Below are 23133 nucleotides of genomic sequence, written 5' to 3' on the forward strand. Positions count from 1 at the left end.
CCTTACTTTTTTGTGTCCTATTTCCCATCATCCCCAGGTCACTGAGCCAGTGGTTACTCTCTTAGAACACCTCAAACACTCAGGAAGCAGGATGATTTTAACAAATAATTTTTACAAATCCAACTTCACTCCATATTTCCATTGGGTTAGAGTGAGTTGTGAATAGTGAAATGGTCAACATGGGGGGAGGGAGGGAATTTAAAGAGTAAGAAACATATCTGATTTCCATTCCAGCCAAGATATCCCTACAACACCCCTACTATCCTTGAAAAACCAACCACATTTAAAATGAATAGAAATGTTCCAAAACATTGGGTCTGGTACTTCTATAAAGAACATACCAAGTCTCCATTTGGAAAAATGGCTTATAAAGTGGTCCTTTTACATTTCCTGGCAAGTTAATATGCAGAATGCCACACCTGTGGATTAAACCAAGTGTAGGATAAGCAAACCACAAGGTTGGCGTTTGAGGCCATCAGCTGCTCCACTTAGAAGAAAGTTGAGACCTTCTGCTCTCCACAAAGATTTATAGCCTCGGAAACCCTATACAGGATTGCTATGAGTTGCAACCTCATAGCACTTAGCAACCTGTTGGCGCTAACAACAACATAGAGATGAAGAACCAAAATCCAGATAAACACAGCACACAAGTCGCCTTGCCTTAGCAGCTGCCAGTCCTCCTGAGCCACCGCCAATGATGATAAGGTCAAAGTCATAGGACTCAGGAAGATCCTCAGAGCCGTTCATTGTAAGTAATGCTTGAAGTCTGCCGTCCTGAAAAGCCTACAGAAAGACAACAGAAGGAAAAGTAACTGAACTGAATAGCAGTAATGTCTTGATACATGCGACTACAACGATGGACCCTGAAAGCATTATGCTAAGTCAAATAAGACACAAAAGGACCATCATTATACCATCACACTTATATGAAACAACTAAAACTAGGAAATGCAGAGACCAAAGTGTACTGGTGGCTATCCGAGTCTAGGGAGAAGAATAAGGGAAAAACGTTTTCTTATTTAAAGGTACTGAGTTTCTGCTGGGCTTTTGGAGAATGTAATTCATGTCACTGAATTATGCACTTTGTTGTGAAGTGTCATCAAGTCGGTTCTGACCTATAGTGGCCCTGTATAGGGTTTCTGAGGAGCAGGTGGTGAGCTTGAACTGCCGACCTTGCAGTTCAAACAGCTTTGCAGTCTGGTGCATTAACACACAGTGCCACACCAGGACTCAGAATGGTTAAAATGACAACATTTTTGTTATATATATTTCACCACAAGAAATTAAGCAAAAAGCTCTATAAGGAAATCTTTCTCGGAAATAAAACAAAAGGAATTTTCAAAGGAAAACACGTGTGCTTTCAACTACATCACAAAATGTAAACACCCAACCTTCCTTTGATTGGTGCTTTCTGACCCCCAACAATGGGCTTAACCATAACAACTGTGCGGACGGCATAGGATTGGGCAGTGTTTCCTTCTGTTGTGCGGGGGGTTGCTATGAGTCAGAACCGACTCGATGGCACAATAACATGACACACTGGGCCCTGTGTGCCAATGTCTTTTCACACAACTGCGAACTACTCTGAAATGTGCATCTAATACTACACAGGTAAGGTCCTGACAGTGCAATAAAATTCAATCAGGCCTAAACGAAGTCTCATCCTCAGTACTCTTCTCATAAAATTTTATACCTGATGTTAAATTACCTTTAAAAACACTGCAACACATATTCTACTTTTTCATGGAACCACTGATATAATCTATCAGTCATCTTTACTTTTCTAGTCAGAGGCAGAATAATAAGTGGATAAAGACTGCACAGTAAAAGAGAGGCCTGGGAAACGTGAGTCCAGCTAATAAACTCAATACAGCAATTTAAACAAATCAGACAACTATTTAAGATCTTTCTACCCGGTTAAGCTGAGACATAAAATCTAGAATTTCTCAACAAAATTATTAACTGACATTGATTAGCATGAAGAGTTCAATGTAAATGTTGCAGCTTTTGCAAGGTATTTGAAATAAACATGACGGTAGAGCTCATTGCTGTATTCTGCACACGCATGAAGTCTCCTACATTCTCGTTAGCATTTCATTTCCACATATTTGGCACATAATAGGTTTCAGAAATTAGTGGCTAGGTTCTTAATTTTTAAAAAAGTATTCTTGGATGAAGGGGGAACAAAAATCAGATACGGCAACCCAGCTGAGTGAGAGAGAGACAAAGACAGGAAGGAAGGAAGGAAGGAAGAAGCAAGTGAACATTTCATTCCACCAGGTTCTATACACTGTTGTTTTTGTTATGTGCCTTGAGTCGGTTCTGACAGAGACCCTGTTATTGGGCTTCCAAGGAGCAGCTGGTGGATTTGAACCACTGACCTTGTGGTTAGCAGTCCAATGCTTATCCTACAGCGCCACACCAGGACTCTTTTCTACGCATACTAGTTACATTTTATATGGACTGGGAACACTGTTTTGGTGATATATTTAATATTACTTTTTAACGAAACAATAACCTGTGCTAATAAAATCTTTTAAAAAATCAAATCTTAACTTTAGAAACCAAAACAGGCCCCAAACTTACCAGCCCTGACAGCACATTTCTCTGCTGTCTACAATCAGCTGGACTGGGTGAAAGACAGAGCTGGGGGTCAGCAGCAGGAGCGGGTGCTTGGGATGTAGAAAGGGGTGTGGTAGAAGGTGGAGGAGGAAACCGTTCACTGTGGCTGCCCCTTGGCAGCATGGTGGGTATGCAAGGTGGTGCAGGAACTGAAGGGAGGACCCCTGGAAACCAGCCCCAATGGGGACAAGACGGCATCACCCTGACAGTCTGGACAAAGGGGCTAGCAGAAGATGCTGGTAAGCACAGCCAGTATTCATCAACTGGCATTATGACAAAATCACCTCCTTCAACACAAGGCACTGTGGGGGAAAAACAATTTGGTAATAATAACCATGTAGACCACAGATTCAATATAATTTTCAGATAACACCCATCACCACTCTAACACCCATCACCACTCTAACACCCATCACCACTCTATTTAGTCTAAAGAGCCTGATGCTGACTTGCTGGTTTGAAAGTAACTCCGTGCAGCTACAGATTTTAGCTGGAAAAACAACATCTTAGTATCATTTTATCAGTACTGTGGCTACGGATGGTAACAGAGCAATCCCTGGCTGTGGAATTGTACATGAAAATCAATCATTCTTGCAATCCCATCCCCCAACAAAAGAAACGGCATCATCCTGTTCAAGTGCCACTTGTGCCCCACTATCGATGTTGATAATCTGCTCTTTATTGTCTATCAGACCTGGGTTTTTATGGCTCAAGCTTGAAGTCTAATTATATCAGCCAGTACACAGATACTACAAAGAAAAGCACTGAGTGAATTTGAACCTTGTTCATTCTAAATGGTACAGGCAGTAATTAAGCATAAATAGAAAGACACAGATAACTGAAGCATTCGGCTGACCCCGTAACCAACCATACTCTATCTAAGACCCACCCACTGCCAACAAGTTGATTTCTAACTCATAGTGGTCTTTTAGGACAGAACAGAACTGCTCCCTAGGGTTTCCAAGAGTGTAAGTCTTTCTGGTGGTAAATACTCTCACGTTTCTTCCATGGAGTGGCCAGATAGTTTAAGTTACCGACAAATTGTGGTTAGCAGCCCAAACTCGTATCCACTGCACGCACCTCCAGGGTTCTTTTGTATTTAAGAGGGGGCTTCAAAAAGCTCATGGAATAAAGGAGTTAAAAGAAAGTAGAATTTGTCAGCTAACTTTCTGAAGCCCCCTTGTGTGTGTGTATATATATATATTCAGCTGCAGGTAAATGGTGTTACAAAGTGTCGTCGAGTCGGTCCTGACTCCTGACACATAGCGACCCTGTATAGAGTTTCCTAGGCTTTTTAAATCTTTGTGGGAGCAGAAAGCCTCAAAATGGGAAGAAACCGTTGTAATCAGAATATGGACTGTACAAAGTATGACTCCAGAAACACTGGAAGTTGTCAAAAATGAAAATAGAATGCATAAAAATAGATATTCTATGCATTAGTGAGCTGAAACGGACTAATATTGGCCATTATGAATCTGACAATTACATGGTTTACTAATGCAAGGAACAACAGAGGAATGGCATCACATTCATCATCAAAAAGAACATTTCCAGATCTATCTTGAGATACAAATGCCATTTGAGATGGGATAATATCCATACGCCTACAAGGATGACCAGTTTATACGACTAGTAATCAAATTTACTCTGAAGTCAGCAATGATGAAAAAACAAACTCCTGGTGTGGCGCTGCAGAATCAGCACTGGACTTCAAACCACAAGGTTGGCAGTTCAAAACCCACCAGCTGCCACAGAAATCCTATAAAAGGTCGCTATGAGTTGGCGCCGACTCTATCACACTTAATAACAAGCAACTTCTTCAGCGCGAACCAAACGTGCAATCAAGATATATTGATAATTACTGATAATAGAAGGTGAAGGTTGGAAACAAAGAGGAAGGATCAGACATTGGAAATATAGCCTTGGTGATAGAAATGATGTTAGAGGTTACATGATAGAATTTTGCACAACCAATGACTTATTCATTGCAAATACCTTTTCTAAACAACATAAAAGACAACTAACTGTCACATGGTCCTCACCAGATGGAATACACAGAAATCAAACTGACTATGTATCTGTGGGAAGACAGTGGAAAAGCTCAGTATCATCAGCCAAAACAAAGCCAGGGGCAGACTGTGGAACATACCATCAACTGCTTACATGCAAGTTCAGGCTGACGTTGAAAAAAATTAAAACAAGTCCACGAGAGCCAAAATATGACCTTGAACTTTAGAGATCACCTCAAGAATCGATTTGATGCATTAGACATTAATGACCAAAGACCAGAAGAGTTGTGGAATGACATCAAGAACATCATACAAGAAGAAAGCAAAAGGTCATTAATTACACAAGAAAGAAAAGAACAAAAGGGAAGTCAGAAGAGACTCTGAAGCATTCTGTACAGTGAAAAGATGCTAAAGCAAATGGAAGAAAAGAGGGGGTAAAGAAGCTGAACAGAAGTTTCAAAAGGGCAGCTTGAGAAGACAAAGTCAAGTATTAGAATGAAATGTGCAAAGTCCTGGAGCTAGAAAACCAAAAGGGAAGAACATGCTCAGCATTACTCAAGCTGCAAAATTTTGAAGAAAAAAAACAAGCCTCAACTTATAATATTAAAGGATTTTAAGGGCAAAATACTGAATGATATAGAAAGCATCAAAAGAATACAGAGTCACTGTACCCAAGTGAAATGATTGATGTTCAACCATTTCAAAAGGTTGAACTGAGGACACTAGCATTAAGAACAAGGATCCAGGAATTCACAGAATACAAATTGAAATCTTTCAACAAACTAACGTAACACTGGAGGCACTCTCTCATATATACCAAGAAATTTGGAAGACATATATACCATATATACGAAGAAATTTGGAAGACAGCTACCTTGACACCTGATTGTGCCCATTTCAAAATTATTATCACATGTAAGTAAAATTTTGCTGAAGATAATTCAAAAAATGGCTGCAATGTACATTGACGGGGAACCTGCCAGAAACTCAAGTCAGATTCGGAAGAGGACATGGAACTAGGGATATAACATTGCTGATGTCAGGTGAATCTTGGCTGAAAGCAGAGAATACCAGAAATATGTGTATTTATGCTTTATTAACTATGCAAAGGCTTTCAACTGTGTGGATTATGACAAACTATGGATAATACTGTGAAGAATGGGTATTCCAGAACACTTAACTGTGCTCATGAGGAACCTGTACATAGACCAAGAGGCAATCATTCGAACTAAACAAGGGGATACTTAATGGTTTAAAATCAGGAAAGGTGTACACCAGGATTGCATTCTTTCACCATATTCATTCAGTCTGTATGCCCAGCAAATAATCCAAGAATCTGGATTATATGAAGAAGAATGTGGCATAAGGATTGGAGGATGCCTCATTAACAACCTGCAATATGCAAATGATACAACCTTGCTTGCTGAAAGTGAAGAGGACTTAAAATAGTTACCAATGAAGATCAAAGACCACAGCTTTAAATATGGGTTGTACCTCAATGTAAAGAAAACAAAAATTCTCACCTCTGGACCAATAGATAACATCTTGATAAATGGAGAAAAGATTTAAGTTGCCAAAGACTTCATTTCACTTGGATCCACTATCAGCAGTCAAGAAATGAAATGACCTGCTGCATTAGGCAAATCTGCTGCATAAGACCTCTTTTAAGTATTCAAGAACAAAGATGTCAGACTAAGGTACACCTTAGAGCCAACCCATGGTATTTTCAATAGCTTTATATGCATGTGAAAGCTGAACAATAAATAGGGAAGACAGTAGAAAAATTGATGCATTTGCGTTATGCTGTTGCAGAAGAATATTGAAAGTACCATGGACTGCCAGCCAGGATGCTGAGACTTCGTCTCTCATACTTCAGGCATGTTACCAGGAGGGACCAGTCTTTGAAGAAAGAAAGAAATACTTGGTAAAGTGGAAGGTCTTCATAAAAGAGGAAGACCCCCAAGGAGATGGATTGGCACAGTGGTATCATCAGTGGACTCAAGTGTAACAACAATTGTGATGATGGTGTAGGACTGCGCAGTGTTTTGTTCTGTTTTGCACAGGCTCACTATGACAGCATCTAACAACATTACACCTAGACCCATAAGGAGCCCTGCTGGCACAAGCAGGATAAGATATGAACAGCTAACTGCAAGTACTGCATGTCTAACCCACCAGTTACTCTACAATAGAAAAAGAAGGCAGTCTTCTATAAAGATTTACAGCCTCGGAAATCCTACACAAGATCGACTTGAGAGCAGTGGGTTGGGGTTTTTTGGTGGGCACCCATATGTGTGATGTATTCTCTTCTACACAACAGCCCTTTTATTGTGCTTCAAGATTTAAGTGGAAGGCGTATTAGACAGTAGCACCTCATCCATTACTGAGCTGAGTGGCCCTCCTTTGAGCACTGATTGTCACCATCACAGTCTCATCAATTTGGTAAGGACACAGATCTTGTCTTTCATCTCTACATCCCTGGTGCCAATCTTGCATGTGTGTGATATTCAAAAACATTTTTAGTATAAAAAATTTGGGGTACTGACTCCAACTCTGATGTTAGACTTCAGTTTTCTTATCCATAAAAACAAAGTACCAAAGATAAATAAAGCATTATGGTATAGCGAATTATTTAATCTAGCCATAGTCTTTGTAAACTCCCACCAAACAACATTTTCCTGACGGGTTTGGGTAAGAGACAATGGGGGAAGATGCTGATGAATTATATGATTCAGTTATGAGCGACTTTAATGGAACTGTTGTGATAAAGACTTAAATATCTAGTGGAGGAATTAGTCCATGATATCATCTCTGCTGTGTTTTAAATAAACCATGTCAGAACCAGGAGGAGGGATCTCACTATCATCAAAAAGAAGCTAGGAGTGGAGCAAATCCTTTGGACCCAGAGATTCCTGCAAACTGAATTTCCTCAACCCAAAGACAGAAAGCTGTGGCCCCAGAGGAGCATCATCAGCAGAACCTAGAACAGAACCAAGACAGTGTGGTAAGTAGGCTTTCAAGCCCATAGAGCAAGTAAAGTTGAGTAACTTTGGGCAGGAGTGTTGCTTTCAGAGTGGGGTGCCCTCCAGGCACTAACTGGGGAGCAGGGTGTGGGGTGTGTGTGTGTGTGTGTGTGTGTGTTTGTGTGTGTAGGTTTGGAAGAGCCTAGGTTCACTGAGTGCCTTCAGGTGCTTAAGGTGGAGTGGTCTGTCCTGTGGCATTTATCAGCAGTCTTACAAGAACTTTCTTAACATTGGCCGGGCAGAGAGTGGCCTGCCCGTGGGCATAGCTGAGGTGAGGCTGCCCTAACTGGAACAACTGTGCCCTGAACACTTCTGCCCCTAAACTATAACTTGTAAACTTCCCTAATATAATTTAACTGTGAGTACGGTGTCTGAGTTCTGGGTGACTGACCACTGCAATGAGTTATCGAACCCAGTAGAGTGCTGTGCTGAGGGACGGCTTGTGTTGTTATTGTTAAGTGTGAGTTCTAACTCTTATTACCCTGTATAGGGTTTCTGAGGAGTGGCTGGTAGGTTTGAACCACTGACCTTGTGGTTAGCAGTCTAGTGCCATCCTATTTTTAGAAGCATAATGAATTAAAAACTTGGACTTAGTCTAAATTTGAACATGACTTAGCCACTAAGTATGAATCTGGGACAAGTTGCTTAAATTCCCCTGCCTCGGCTTCCCTTTGTAAAAATAAGTATGGCAAAACATGTACTTTTTAAGGTTTGTCAGTGAATTGAGACAATTCATGTGAATGTTTAGTGTAGTGCCTTTCAGCGTATGTGTTCAGTACATTACTACAGTAAGGCCAAAAGCAATGACTATTCCACAGCCAGCATCAGTTACGGGCTTCCACTAGGTCAACTCTGAGTCATGGTGAGGACTCCGTGTTTCAGAAGAGAATTCTGCTCCACAGGGGTCTTCAGGAGCAGGCTGCCAAGCCCTTCCAAGATGCCTCGTCCATGTCCATGGCCGAGTCCAAAACCTACTATGGTGAGTAGTTGATAGTGTTCATTCAGATAGTGATAGGAGCTAAACAATAGATAAAGCTACTGCTGGAGACTTTGTATTTCCCATATCCAAAATGTGCCAAATTGTCTGAATTTCATGTTTTATACTGTGTGTTCAAATAAACAGCCTGGCTTTTTACCTAATACAAGCTCATGTGTGGGCTACTGAAAAACAAAAGCAACAAATACCAGCAGTGACTTTGTAAAGGACACATCCCATAGGCTTGCTTCCTTTGAAATAAACATTGCTGATTGATAATGTAACTCCACACTCCATTGTAACTCCAGCTTGTCTTGCTCTGGAGGATTATGGGCCAGGAAAGCAATAAAGCTAAATGAGTTTATTCTAGAAAGCCTATGGCTTTTAAACTAAGCCCTAGGCCTATGACAGAGGCTAGCAAATTAACAGTCTGTGGGACAAATCCATCAAGCCTATTCTATTCTGTTTTTGTTCCTACAGCCTGAGCTAAATAATAATTCTTACATTTTAAAAATGATTGGCGGTGGAACTAGATATCAAACTAACATTTCATAATGTGTAGAAATTATATATATGAAATTCAAAATTCAGTATCCATAAATAGTTTTATTGGAACACAGTCATACTCATTCATTTCCATAAAGCCATGGCAGAGTTAAATAGCTGCAATGGAGACCATATGGCCCACAAAGCCTGAAATGTTTATTTTGCACAAGGGGGAAAATATTTGCCGATCCCTAACTTAGGCAAATATTGAATCAATGCTAATAGGTGATGCTAGATGCTAAAAACCAAACAGTAATACTGAAGTACTACAGGAGAGTCCTCTCATCTGGCTCAGGGAAAATAGAGATGTTTATCCTTCTTCAAGAATCATGACCTTCTATAAGATAACATGACCAATTATTTAGCTCTTTAGCCAGTATGTGCCTAAAACACCTAAAAAGCCAAGGTAATATTTTAACATTTACTCTGTATCAAGTATTCTGGTGAATGATTTGTGATACATTTCATTTCAAATCCTTCCTTGGAGAAGTTCCCTTTACACCACCCTTTACTTCCCTCACACCATCCTTTCTGAGGTAGCCCCTCCTCCCCCAACTATCCAATCAGTTTTTCTTCAGAACAATCATTAATGAGAATAATGTTGTCCCCCACCCCTCTGTGGCAAGTTTTGAGATTGAAGTCCAAAGTCCTCAAATCCTTGCTAATGTTACTTTACATAGTAAAGACTTTACCGATGGAGTTAAGGGTCTTGAAAAGGGAAGATTACTTTGGATTATCCTAGTGGGCCCAGTGTAATCGGGATATACTTATCTGAAGAAATCAGGGGGGGATTTAATTATAGTAGTAAGAGATGAACAGACAAGCAAGAGGCTGCAGTGGTGTAAGGACTGGGTCACAAGCCAAGGAAAGCACGCAATCTCTAGAAGCTGAAAAGAGAAGGAAATGGATCCCCATTCCCCCCGCCCCACCCTGAGCCTGAGGAAGGAACCAACCAGCCCTGCTGATACCTTGATTTTAGCCCAGTGGAGCAGATTTTGGATTTCTAGCTTCAAATTTCTAAGCACCAATAAGGAGCTCTGGTAGCGTAGTGGTTACAAATCGGGCCGTGAATCGCAAGATCAGCAGTTCGAAACTACCAGCTGTTTCACAGGAGAAAGATGAGGCTTTCTGTTCCCGTAAAGATTTACAGCCTCAGAAACCCTGTTCAGGGTCGCTGAGTCAGAACTGACTCCATGGCACTTAACAACAACAACAACAACAACAACCGCCAATTGTAATATGTAGTCCTAGTGTGGAGCTGTAGGATAAGCACTGGACTCTAACTGCAAACTCAGCAGTTCAAACCCACCAGCCACTCACAGGAAACCCTATATAGGATCACTAAGAAGTGGAAGTGACTTGACATCTTGTAACATGCATTTAACAAGTGTAATATAATAAGTGTTATTTTAAGGAACCTACTGTAGGCTCATGTGCTGGACTACAAAGTTGGTTTGAATTGCACGGCACTTAACAAGTTTAACAACAAAGCTTTGGTAATTTGTTACAACGGCAATACAAAATGCCCAAACCCATTGTCATCAAGTCAATTCCTACTTACAGTCACCCTATAAAACAACAGAACTGCCCCCTTAAGGCTTCCAAGGATCTAAGTCTTTACAGAAGCAGATGGATGGCCACACCTTTCTTCCACAGAGTGGCTGGTGAGTCTCAATGGCCAAGCTCTCAGCCACTGTACCACCAGAGCTTCTCACAGCAAAAACAACTGGAAACTAATTTTTGTTGTCAGTTGCCATGTTGTTGTTGTGAAGTGCTGTCGCGTCGTTTCCGACTCATAGCAACCCTGTATAGGGTTTCCAAGGAGCGGCTGGTGATCTTGAACTGCTGACCTTGCAATTCCAAGGGCTCTGCAGTCTGGCGCATTAACCCACAGCACCACACCAGTACTCCACAGTGCCACACTAGGACTCGCTAAAATATAATATTTCACACTAGGACTCTCTAAAATTTAAATTTCATGTAAAATGGGCTCTCATTTTATTACCCTGGCATAGTGAGCACTCAAAACATTTTTTAAGTTAAATTAACAAAGTACCAATATCAATCATTTCATAATGGATTCCCCAGAACAAATGCAAGGGTAAAAAGAAATGTCTAGACTAAAGCAAAGTGATGAACCATTACTGAGACATCTCTGTGAAAGGAGGGGACACCATGAACTTTGTTGGTCCTGGTCTAAAGGCTGGGGTGCCAACATGATGACCACATGAGTCAAGTACAGTGCTCCATGCTTTATTTACAGTATCCCATTTAATCCTTTCAACAAGGTCTTCCAAACAGATGGCATTCCCATTTCATATACAAGACTTTTCTTCTTGTGAAGTGCTCTCGAGTCGGTTCTGACTCATAGCAACCCTGTATAGGGTTTCTGAGGAGCAGCTGGTGAGTCTGAACCACTGACCTTGAGGTTCAAACCGACCTTGCGGTCCAGTACTTTATCCTACAGCACCAACACCAGGGCTCCATACAAAGCCCTTTGCTGTTGCTGTTAAGTGCCGTTGAGTCGATTCCAATAGCTGTTAAGTGCCGTTGAGTCGATTCCCATAGCTACCCTGTATAGGGTTTCCAAGGAGCAGTTGGTGAGCTTGAACCACCGACCTTGCAGTTTAAACGACTTTGTAGTCTGATGCATTAGCCCACAGCGGCACACCAGGACTCCATACAAGGCGCTTAGAGAATAAGAAATTGGGATTTCATTTTTGGATCAATGGGCAAATTTCTTACTCTCTATATTAGCCCTCACAGAGTTCTGGTGTAACACTGTAGGATAAGCACTGGACCACAAAGTCAGTTGAATCATGAGGTCAGCAGTTCAAACTCACAAGCTGTTCCTTGGAAACCGTTTACAGGGTTGCTATGAGTTGGAACTGACTCGATGACACTTAACACCATACAAGGCCCATAAAGAGTAAGAAATATGTCCATTGAGCCAAAAACATACTCCAGATCTATATGATTAAAAGTTGCTTGCTTTTTCCACTATACTACTGGTGTGGCACTGTGGGTTAATGCACTGGACTGCAATGTCAATTTAAACTACATGGTTGGCAGTTCAAGCTCACCAGCCACTCCTTGGAAACCCTAGACAGGGTCCCTATGGGTAGGAATCGACTGGATGGCCCTTACCAACAGCAGCCACTAACAGACATTTCAAAGTATTGTCGATCAAAGTTTTCTAAATGAATTTCCAATTTCTTACTTCAAACTTGAAATAGGTATACACACAGTATGTTGTTGTTGTTAAGTGCCACCGAGTCGGTTCCAACTCATAGTGACCCTGAATAGGGTTTCCGAGGAGCAGCTGGTGAGCTTGAACTGCTGACCTTACAGTTCAAATGACCGTGCAGTCCAGCACATTAACCCACAGTGCCACACCAGGACTCCACACACAATATGTTGTTGTTGTTGTTAAGTGCTGTCAAATCAGTTCCAACCCATAGCGGTCCCGTGTAGGGTTTCTGAGGAGCAGCTGCTGCGCTTGAGCTGCCAACCTTGCAGTTCAAATGGCTTTGCAGTCTGGTGCATTAACCTACAGTGCCAACACAATATAGATCTAGTTAAAAAGAACCTCTATTATTCTAAACTTCAATTTCTCTAGAAGTCCTGATGTGGCGCTGTGGACTAACGTGATGGACTGCAAGGTCAGTTTGAACCACAAGGCTGCCTCGCCAGTTCAAGTTCACCAGCTATGGGTTGGAACTAACTTGATGACACTTAACAACAACATAGAGTGACTACTGTGGTGCTGTGCGTTAATGTGCTGGGCTGTAAAGTTGGTTTGAACTGCAAAGTCGGCAGTTCAAGCTTATCAGTTGCCCCTTGGGAACTTTACAGGGTCGCTATGGGTCAGAACCACCTCGACGGCACTTAACAACATATAGTACAAAAGCAACAGTGATGTAGTTTGGCTCACACTGAATCTGTACAACCAAATTCATGTCTCTATGTTGGCTAAACTCTTTTCTCTTCATGATAAGCAGTTACTTTTAATTTCAAAATGTTGAGACAACTTCTGTGGTGACAAACAGTGCACATAAGTGTTAACAGCTTAAGACCCCAAAAGTTATCACCCCAAAGCTTCACTTCCTCAACTAATGCTTTTTTTTGTTTGTTTTAAGTCATCAGCAGGTGTAAAAAACTCCCAGTAAAAAAGCTAAGGCATTGAATAAGAAAATCTAGTGGCAATTGAAGAAATGAGGCAGGGGATCTTTCTGCCAAGAATAGATTTTCCTTAAACAGCAAGTCTCTGGAAACTCCAAGAAACTTGGTTGATAGACATGCAGGGGTGAAGATGAGTGTGGTCAAATGATGCTTTCATGATTGCCAAATATCATTGTGAGACACCAGGAAGATCAGCACTCCTTCGGGTGAGAAAGGGGAAGCAGTAACTAGAATATAAATGAAAGTTCTGTTCTAGCTAAAAATCACTACTATTCCTGGTAAGGATGCTTCCTTAACAAGTGCATAAGAAAATCCCAATTCCTCAATCTTGCTTTCTTTTAATCTGTGGATTTCCCTTATCTATATCATATTGGAATTAGTATAATAGTGTTAAAAGGTGACTGCTCCCTGCTATATGGAACATACTTTACCCATTTGCCAAGAAATAAATGTTTAATGGCAAAATTCTACCACTTAAGACTGGACTCCTAGAGGACTCCTGAAAAGCATTTTATGGCACGCTCACTGCACCTTCAAAAATCATTTTCTTCAGTCGTCTCCAAATAAGGCTATTATTTATATTCTTAAAGTACAAGCAGCAAAAACTAATGTATACCAACTAAAGAACACTTGGATAAATTAATCACTTATTTTTGCATAAACAGGGATTTAACCATACTCTCTCCCAGGCACTTACAAACTTATTAAGATATGCAGAATAACATTGGGACAAATATTCAAGGTTGCTCACATCAGCATCCCCAATTCTGAATTGATACTCCATGTACTAGCAGAAATTACAAATGTAAATGAGGAGGAGCCAAATAAAGATAACTGCACAGAAAGTATTTAAGCCAGTAGATAAAACCTGTAAATGGATATATAACTACAGTAGATACACTCTCACTGGAGTCCAATCAGAGGGAGAGTTGTTTAGAATATGTACACCAATCACTGACATACCAAACCCCTTCTGTAATGAAGCCTGTCAGCTCCTTTTTTTTTTTTTTTTGTCTTAACTAAATGTCTGAACTATTTTTCTCACCAACTTTCCCCCAATCTCATTAGAAACCTCAGTCCTGGTGTAGTACTGCAGGTTAATGTGCTAGACTGCAAGGTCAGTTTGAATTGTAAGGTCGGCAGTTCAAGCTTACCAGTCACTCCTAGGAAACCCTATAAAGGGTCACTATGAGTGGGAACAGACTCAATGGCACGAAACAACAAAAACAATGTTCCCTTAGCTCCTAGTGAGAGGAAACAACGCTAACAAGTCACCACAAATGGCTTTTCCATGACCAAATATGTTTGACTTTATGAAATTCAGAACTTATTAATATTCATGACTTATTTTATTAATCGTCTGAAAAGGCATTTAAATACTTTCCCAAGAACACATTAGTGAATTGTAGTCTAGAAACAGTGACAGATCACGTAGAATACTCTAGAAATGACAAGTTTAAATAAACTATTAAAGAAAAATACACTACATAGTAAAACAATTTCTAATGATCTCAAAAATATTTTCACTTTACAAAAGAAACAGTGTTTCCATTTAAATTTTACTCTCTATTTCTGAAATACTTATAGAAAAATCACAAAATGCACCCCATATAAGGACAAACATTTTTACTATGAACTTGTGATCATAGCCTCTGAAATTTCAAAGGTGGCCACAATATTTTTCCAGTCCTGTAAACTCAAAGATATAACTCCCTGTTTGCTGCCAAGGGAACTGGGATCATCTTCCTCATCCATTTGGTTACCATTAATTGGCTCTAATATTGGCAACCTGTCTTGATCAAGCCTTAGTCTTGCAAAACCATCCCTTATGATGAAAGAAACATAAAACATATTTTCCACCGTATGAGAAAAAGAGTTTGGATCAATCACAAATTCAAAATACGACACAGGATTATTAGGATACTTTCTAAAGTAGGTTTGCAACAATCCCAAGATTCTTTCTACTTCTTTTTCTGTTGCTTCTTGATTACTACTTGGATACATCTTCCTCAACTTTGTAGGCATCTCCCCATTTTCCTCAATTTTCTCAAGTCTTTTCCGTGGTCGTGGCTTTGGTGCAGAAGACTCTGACTTGAATGACCCGTAGACGAAGTGGAACGTTTCAGTTCGCAATGTCCAGGATGTTGCCTCCTTCTGTATTTTCTCCCAGAAGGCAAGAGCTACGCTCTCATCATAATCACCCAATTGATTCTTCCCCTCTTCCAGACAATTGACACCCACGAATACAAACAGCAAGTCACAAAACGCTGCTTGATTAAAAAAGTTCATATCAGAATTTAGCTGCTTTGCTTTTTCTTTACCTAAATCAGAAGCCAAAACAAGAAACTGGGCATCAAGGGCGGCTTCCCTTGTTCGGCTCACGCCATCAAACAGGACGTCAGCTTCTTCAAGCGCCTCCGTTAACGACTCGCTTGCCGTGTTCACGATGTCGTCCCGCTGCTGCTGGACACTATAAATGAGCTGACGGTACTGCTTGCGAATACTCCGACACTGCTCCTCATCAGCCACCATCCCTAGGAGGATTGTATCTATATCTCCTTCCTCAGAGCTTAAGTCATCTGAGCAGGAATCGTCCCCCACCATCACCTCCACCTTCATCGGCTCTTCCTCCTCCTCAGGCTTCTGGGGATAGTCACAGCCAGTGATGGTCAGGGCTGGCTCCCTTCTGTTTTCATCGCCTCTCTTCAGGTCATCTTTTTCACCAGACATGTCCGCAACCGACAGCTCTCAGCCACCAACAGACAACTCTCAGCCAGCAACGTTTCGCGTTTGACAACGGCAGATAGAATGGACAGTTGTCGAAGTGGACAGCTGCCCATGCGCACTAACGGCGCAGCACAGCCGCGGTCCAGGCAGTGTCTGACGTCAGAGCTCCGCCCTTCACGCGTGCGCAGAGAGCTACACTGGCGTTCCCTGTCAGGCGTACTCAGAACATCATGCCATAGTGGGGACTTGTCAGACAATGAACTACCCTCTCAAGGGATGACTGGTATTTCGGCATTTATTCAGTGTGTCAACTTGTGACGAAATACGTGTACATTCTTATGACAAAACTGCGGAGCGGAGACTGACGGTCTGCACTTTAAAACCGGCGCTGCTGATACATCTCAGGTCAACTTACTTTTTTCGTAATTACAGTGATTAAAAGGTCTTTTCTGTTTATGATGTTGTTGTTATGTGCCGTGGAGTCGGTTCCGACTCACAGCGACCCTGTACTGGGTTTCCGAGGCTGTAAATCTTTACGGGAGCAGAAAGCCTCATCTTTCTCCCACGGAACCGCTAGTAGTTTCGAACTGCTGACCTTGCGGTTTGCAGCCGGATTCGTAACCACTACGCTACCAGCTCTCCTTTCTATTTATGATGTTGTTGTTGAGTACCGTGGAGTGGGTTCCGACTCATAGTGACACTGAACAGGGTTTCCAAGGCTGTATATCTTTACGGAAGCAGAACACCTCATCTTTTCTCCCGCAGAACCGCTGGTAGTTTCGAACTGCCGAACTTGGGTTAGCAGCCCGATTCGTAACCACTACGCTACCAGAGCTCTATTTATGATAGGACCCCCCCACACACACACACACAAAAGACTGGTAAGATTATAAACTGGCTTGTGAAGCCCAGTTCTCAGGGTTCATTAGCAAGGGAGTTGTTTGGGACTTGGTAGAGACACTATACAGATGTAAATAGGGTTCATTAACTTCTCTGGTCCTCAAAGGCCAAATCCAGTCCAGCCCTACCCATCTCGAAGCTGTAAGGGGCAAGTGTCCACCACCATCTGCCAGCAGCTGAAAGGCACACATTATTACTCAAGAGATCTTTGGTTCCCCATTACCCAAGAGCTGAACAACGATCTTTTTTGGAAACTTGCTGCAGGCTGGAGGCACAATGGTTAAGCATTCCGCTGCTAACCCAAAAGAAAGGAATTCAGCATGCTGTCACACAGCCATAAAGATTTATTTTAAAGATGCCTCATAGTGACCCTACAGGGTAGAGCAGAACTGCCCCCTGGGGCTTCCTAGGCTGTAATCTTTACAGAAGCAGGCCACCACATCTTCTCCCTGAGAACCAGCTGGTGGGGTCTAACTGCAGACTTTTCAGTGATTAGCACGGGATCACTTTAACCACTACACAACCAAGACTCCCTGCCATAAAGATGACAAGTTCTGTCATACTGGGTCTCCAGGAGATGGAATCACCACTCTACTGAACACAGTAACAAAAAGTAAACACAAACGACAAAGATTTTAAGTACAATTTGTTGTAAGAATATGAAAGGGAATTGGATAACTAATATGCTGTGGAAATGTTCAGTGGAGTCACTGGAAGAAATTCCATTTTGTTTTTAAGAAGACCATGCACACTCAACTTCCCTCTCAAAAACAGAGCGAACCACACTGCACCTGTCTACAAAGTAGCATCTAGATTGTTTGCTTTTCTTGGGTATTAGCATGAACAGCAAAACCTGTACTGGATTACTCCAAAATTTTAGTTATCCTGGTTTCATTTTATTTATATCCACAATCAATGCTCATATAAGCAGCAGTCAAGATAACAAAGTATTGTGTTAGGCAAATCTGCTACAAAAGCCCTCTTTAAAATGTTAAAAAGCAAAGATGTCATTTTGAGGACTAAGGTGCACCTGACCCAAGCCAAAGTATTTTCATATGCATGTGAAAATTGGACAATAAATAAGGAAAACCTGCGAAGAACTGAAGCATAAGAATTACGCTGTTGGAAAAGAATATTTAAAGTACCAAGAACTGCCTGCCAGAAGAACAAACAAATCTGTGTTGGAAGAACAGTCAGAATGATCTTTAGAAGCCAGAATGACCAGACTTTGTCTCATGTAGTTAGGACATGCTATCAGGAGGAACCTGCCCCTGGAAAAAGACATTATGCTTGGTGGAGTGCGAAAGAGGAAGACCACCAACCAGATGGATTAAAACAGTGGCTTAAAATGAAGTCAAACCTAACAATTGTTCATTTTAAGATGGTGCAGTGAAACACCGGGCAAGCAGTGTTTCATTCTGTTGTATGTATACTGGGTTACTGTGAGTCGAATACACTGATGACACCTAATAACATTGAACAACAATTATTTTTAAAATAGGAGTGATTCAGGAAGAAACAAACATTTGTCAAAACATTGTGTGCCTTATGGTTATTTGTATGTGTGTCCCTCCTCTATTAGAGTTTCTCAAAAGAGGACTTAGTTTTAAATCTTACAAACAGCTGCTTTCATGTGGAAACACTCAAATATGGACTGAATGAATACACAAATAGTTCCAGTACCCAATGGAAGCTATATGCGTATGAAAACCTAAATTCTAAAGCACATGGTTTGTGGGAGGCTGTCTACAGCAGAAGCCCAAACTTCATTTTGAGCCTCGACATAAGTTCAGGCTCCATTTGAGTTCTTAAATGTTATTTCAACAATGTGGTTATGGTTAGACTAGTCCAGATACGTCTGGGAGAAGCCAAGGAAGTACAGCTTGCACTCAGGAAGAATGTAGTTGAAAGCAGAAAGATGCTTACACAAAGAACTAACGAACTTGCCTGGGCATGATTTACAGACCCATGTTATCTAAATGAATTTAAAGGCTGGGGTCCTAGGGTTGTCTTGTAACCACCATGTGACTATGACTTAGGGTTGCATGACCACCGCCACAGAACCAATCTGGAAATCTTTTTTTTTTAACCTACACTTGTGTCCATAGTCCAATCATGGTCCCCACCAAGGAACCCTGGTGGCACTGCAGAATAAGCAAAGGACTGCCAATCACAAAGTAAGCAGTTTAAACCCACCAGTAACTCTGTGGGAAAAAGACAAGGCTGGCTGCTCCCATAATATTAAGTCATGGAAACCCTTTATAGTAGGGTTGCGATGAATTGGAATCAAATCAATGACAGTAGGTTTGGTTTTTAAGGAGCTCTGACAGCATAGTGGTTACGAATCGGGCTGTGAACCCTAAGGTCAGCAGTTCGAAACTACCAGCTGTTCTTCTGGGAAAGATGAGGCTTTCTGCTCCCGTAAAAGTTTGGTGGTGGTGGTTATGTGCCATGGAGTCGGTTCTGGCTCATAACAACCCTGTATAGGGTTTCTGAGGCTGTAAATCTTTACGGAAGCAGAAAGCCTCATCTTTCTCCCACAGCTTATGAGTTGGAACTGCCTCCACAGCACATAACCATCACCACACCAGGTTTGGTTTTTCAGTTTTGGTAGTTTCACCTGCAACCGTGTTTATTTAACCTATTATCAATCATGATCTTGTGATGATTTTCTTTGCCCTTTGAAAGTATATAATGAACACCGGACCTGTGATTCAATAGCTTCCAGTGGCTTCTGTACTGGGCACAGCTGACAATTTTCCTCAGTCAGATGACTGTTGTTTGTCTTTGTCTTGTTTTGCTATTGTTATTGCCGTTAAGTTGGTTCCACTCATAGTGACCCAATATAAAACTCATAGTGACCCTATGTAGTGTTTCTGAGGAGTCCTGATAAGCATAGTGGATTCTGAGTCGGAACTGACTCCAAGACACAATACCTTTTTTTAATCTGCAATTGATCACTCTGCAGATGTGGAACCCACAGATGGGGAAGGCCCACTGTATAGGTAAACTTGTTTTAAAATAATGGGCATCAAGCTTGAAATTTTGATTTGGATTTTATTTTTTAACTTTTTATTGTGAATTGGATGAATGTTAAGAGCCTGCTCTCTTCTCCAGTGGTTTGAACTGCCAATCTTAAGGCTAGCAGTCCAGTGTTTACCCTACAGCGCCACACCAGGACTCCTTGTCTTGTTTAAGGCTTAATAAAAGGGTTTCTTCTAGAGCATCTTTGAGCCTGGAGTCTTTTTCCTAGCATAAACAGTTCACAGATTACTGGAGGGTAATAGATCCTATACCCAGGAAGTAAAATCAACTGCCTTTCAGAAAAAGTCAGTCTTACCTCAGTCTGGAATAAAGGAAAAAACAAATTGAGAACCAGGGTCATTAAAGAACCATATTTTTGCCCAAGTCTGGCAAATTACAAAGTAATGTTTATATGTCTTAAATTTTAAAACTATACATAGTTAAGTACTCCAAAAACCCCAAACCAAAAATACTTCTTGATTGATCAAATTTTGGGGAATTGAGGATTCCAACCTTCTGACTGACATTCACTTTCAGTTCAATAAAAGCATTTTTTTTTTAAAAGAGCTATTTATTTATTTATTTTTAAAATCCAAAAGATAAGTCAACCTCCCTACATGAAGATGTTCTATTTTCTCCTGGCTCAGAGAAGGGAAAACAGACTACCAATTTCCAATTTGTTCCCTACAGTCTTTCATTTTAGAATCTCAAAATGCTTTAGAAAAATAAATGAATTCTCCCAACCTACTTAGACAGTCTAAGTAATACCATTTACAGGGATTTCTCAGGCGATAACAGCCCACACAATTTGCTCAGAGCCACAGAACAACACAACAAGGCACACATCTTATTAAGCTGTGGTTTCCAGGGCTGAATTCATTCTATGCTAACTAAGTCCCTGACCCCAAGAACCTTAGTAGCATGTAACTTATAATTATCCTCATAGAAAGCCTTATTTGTGCTATATCCTGTCTTGTTTATCTGCCTTTAGAGCACAGGGTTTTAGATGTTGCTACAAAGTAAAACAATCTCATGTCTAATGACTTTCCCTAAATCATTTAAAGTGACAGAATTTTTATACTTGTTAATCTATAAACAAGCTCAATCCTCTTTACCATTCCCACACCATCCCTTCCCCTCTTGGTAGTTTGCGTATATCTGTCAATTTTGCAAGTAAATAGCAAGCTATTTATCTACTGCACAAAATAAGGCACTAGCTAAATAGAAAACAGGACTCACACACATCCCTCTACCTAGAATAAACTGCTCTTTCCCAGTGTTCTCTTACAGTCTTTATTCAAAGGCATTCACCTTGTGTGGCGCTGTGGGTTAATGCGCCAGACTACAAAGCTGTTTGAACTGCAAAGTCGGTGGTTCAAGCTCACCAGCTCGTCCTCGGAAACCCTATAGAGGGTCGCTGTGGGTTGAAGTCAACTCAACGGCACTTAACAACAACAACATCTTAACTAACTTCTACCACCTATAGTAATAGAGTACATTTTCACATTTGACTTTTTTTAAACTTATCAGATATAAAGTTTCTGTTTTATAATAAGAGTGAATTACACTGTATCTGTAACCATGTACAACATGCAAACATGTAAACAAAGACAAGACCATTAAAAAGAAAAGTTTGATGACTGAATAATTTGTATTTTTTCCACCAAACAAACTTTTATGTATTAAAAAACAACTAACATGACAGAGGCATTTTCTAATCAAAGGTCTAGTTCCTACAATTATTTAAGTGCAGTTTAAAATCAAGGAACAGCACACATTTCAAGTTAAACTGCTAACACTCCCTCTGACTGGAACCAGAAAACAAACGTGTACTGGTACTTCAAAAAAAATTCACAATAATCTCCCTTTTTCATGCAGTAAAATGAGTCCAGACACAACCTCCCGGCTGAGCTTATCTATCTCCCTTACTCAATTCTTAGCGAAGCTGCTGCCCAGGGGTTTAGCGTGGCCCCCTCCTTTCTTCTTTTCCTCAGGCTTTTCTCCTGCAGCCCTTCTCAAATTCCAAACGTTCTTAAACTCTTACACAACCCCTAGTGCTCAACTCCAACATGAAGGAATGAATGACATGTTACAGGTAGCTCTAAGACCAAACAAGAAAAAAAGTTGCATAGGGTCTGCTATCCTTTCCTTTGAGAGATTTCTTTGATCACTTCATTGCTTTTCCCCCCTCTCAATATCTGCAATCTGCAATTAATCAATCTGCAGATGTAGAACCCGCAGAAGGGGAGGGCCCACTGTATAGATAAACATGTTTTAAAATAATGGGCATCAAGCTTGAAATTTTTATTTTGATTTTATTTTTAAAATTTTTTATTGTGAATTGGATGAAGGTTAAGAGTCTGCTCTCTTCTCCAGTGGGATTTTTATTGCAGGGATACCCTGCAAGTGGAATCCTGCTGTGGCGCTGTAGGATAAGCCCTGGACTGCAAGGTCGGTGGTTCAAACTCACGAGTCACTCCCTGGAAACCCTATACAAGGTCTCTACAGGTCAAAACTGTCTCCACAGCACTTAACAACCTACAAATGGATTTTTCAAAAAGACTCAAGTCAAATCTAGAAACCAGTTAAGTTTGAATCCTGCGCTCTAACTAGATCTAGTCACTCTTCCTTTAGCTTGTTGTTGTTAAAGCAAGCAAAGCAAATCCAAACCAAAAAAGGTGACCCTGTGAAGGGTTTCCAAGTTTGAACTGCTAACCTTGCGATTAGCAGTCCAGTGCTTATGCTATAACGCCACACCATGACTACCCTTAACTTTGTTGTTGTTAAATGCCGTGGAGTCAGTTCTGACTGATATCGACCTGTACAGGGTTTCCTAGAAGTGGCTGGTGAATTTCAGTCACCAACCTTGAGGTTCAACCCGACCTTGAGTGAGTGCTTATCCTCTGGTGCCACCCCAGAACTCCTTAACTGCCTCCCCACAAACTGTGTGTTCCTTCTTTTAAAGCCGGCTGGCTTTCTCACCTCAGCTCTTGTTGCTACTGTTGTTATTGCTAAATGCCATCAAGCTGGTTCCAAATGAGCTCTGAAGGGATGTGGTAAAAGCCCTAATGTGATTTGTCTGAATGGCAGAGTGTTAGATGTCATTTCTAGTTCATCTTAAATC

The 23133-nt window shown here is 41.0% G+C and overlaps 2 protein-coding genes across 2 annotated transcripts in view; both read right to left on the reverse strand.

The window, feature by feature from the left end:
- The window catches only part of TXNRD1 (thioredoxin reductase 1), a 104946-nt gene that overhangs the window by 42503 nt on the left and 39310 nt on the right, over window positions 1-23133 (reverse strand). The window contains exon 4 of the mRNA XM_006871081.1: window positions 661-783. Coding sequence (XP_006871143.1) covers window positions 661-783 — 123 coding nt within the window. The remainder of the gene's footprint in view (window positions 1-660; window positions 784-23133) is intronic.
- On the reverse strand, window positions 14988-15977 carry EID3 (EP300 interacting inhibitor of differentiation 3). Its single transcript, XM_006871080.1, has one exon. It carries the CDS (start codon window positions 15975-15977, stop codon window positions 14988-14990), a length of 990 nt encoding a protein of 329 aa, XP_006871142.1.

Source organism: Chrysochloris asiatica, unplaced genomic scaffold, assembly GCF_000296735.1.
Source record: "Chrysochloris asiatica unplaced genomic scaffold, ChrAsi1.0 scaffold00160, whole genome shotgun sequence".
NCBI lineage: Eukaryota > Metazoa > Chordata > Mammalia > Afrosoricida > Chrysochloridae > Chrysochloris > Chrysochloris asiatica.

Excerpts from the sequence above, each read along its gene's own strand:
- EID3 (XM_006871080.1), bottom strand. The coding sequence starts at position 15,977 with ATGAAGGTGGAGGTGATGGTGGGGGACGATTCCTGCTCAGATGACTTA.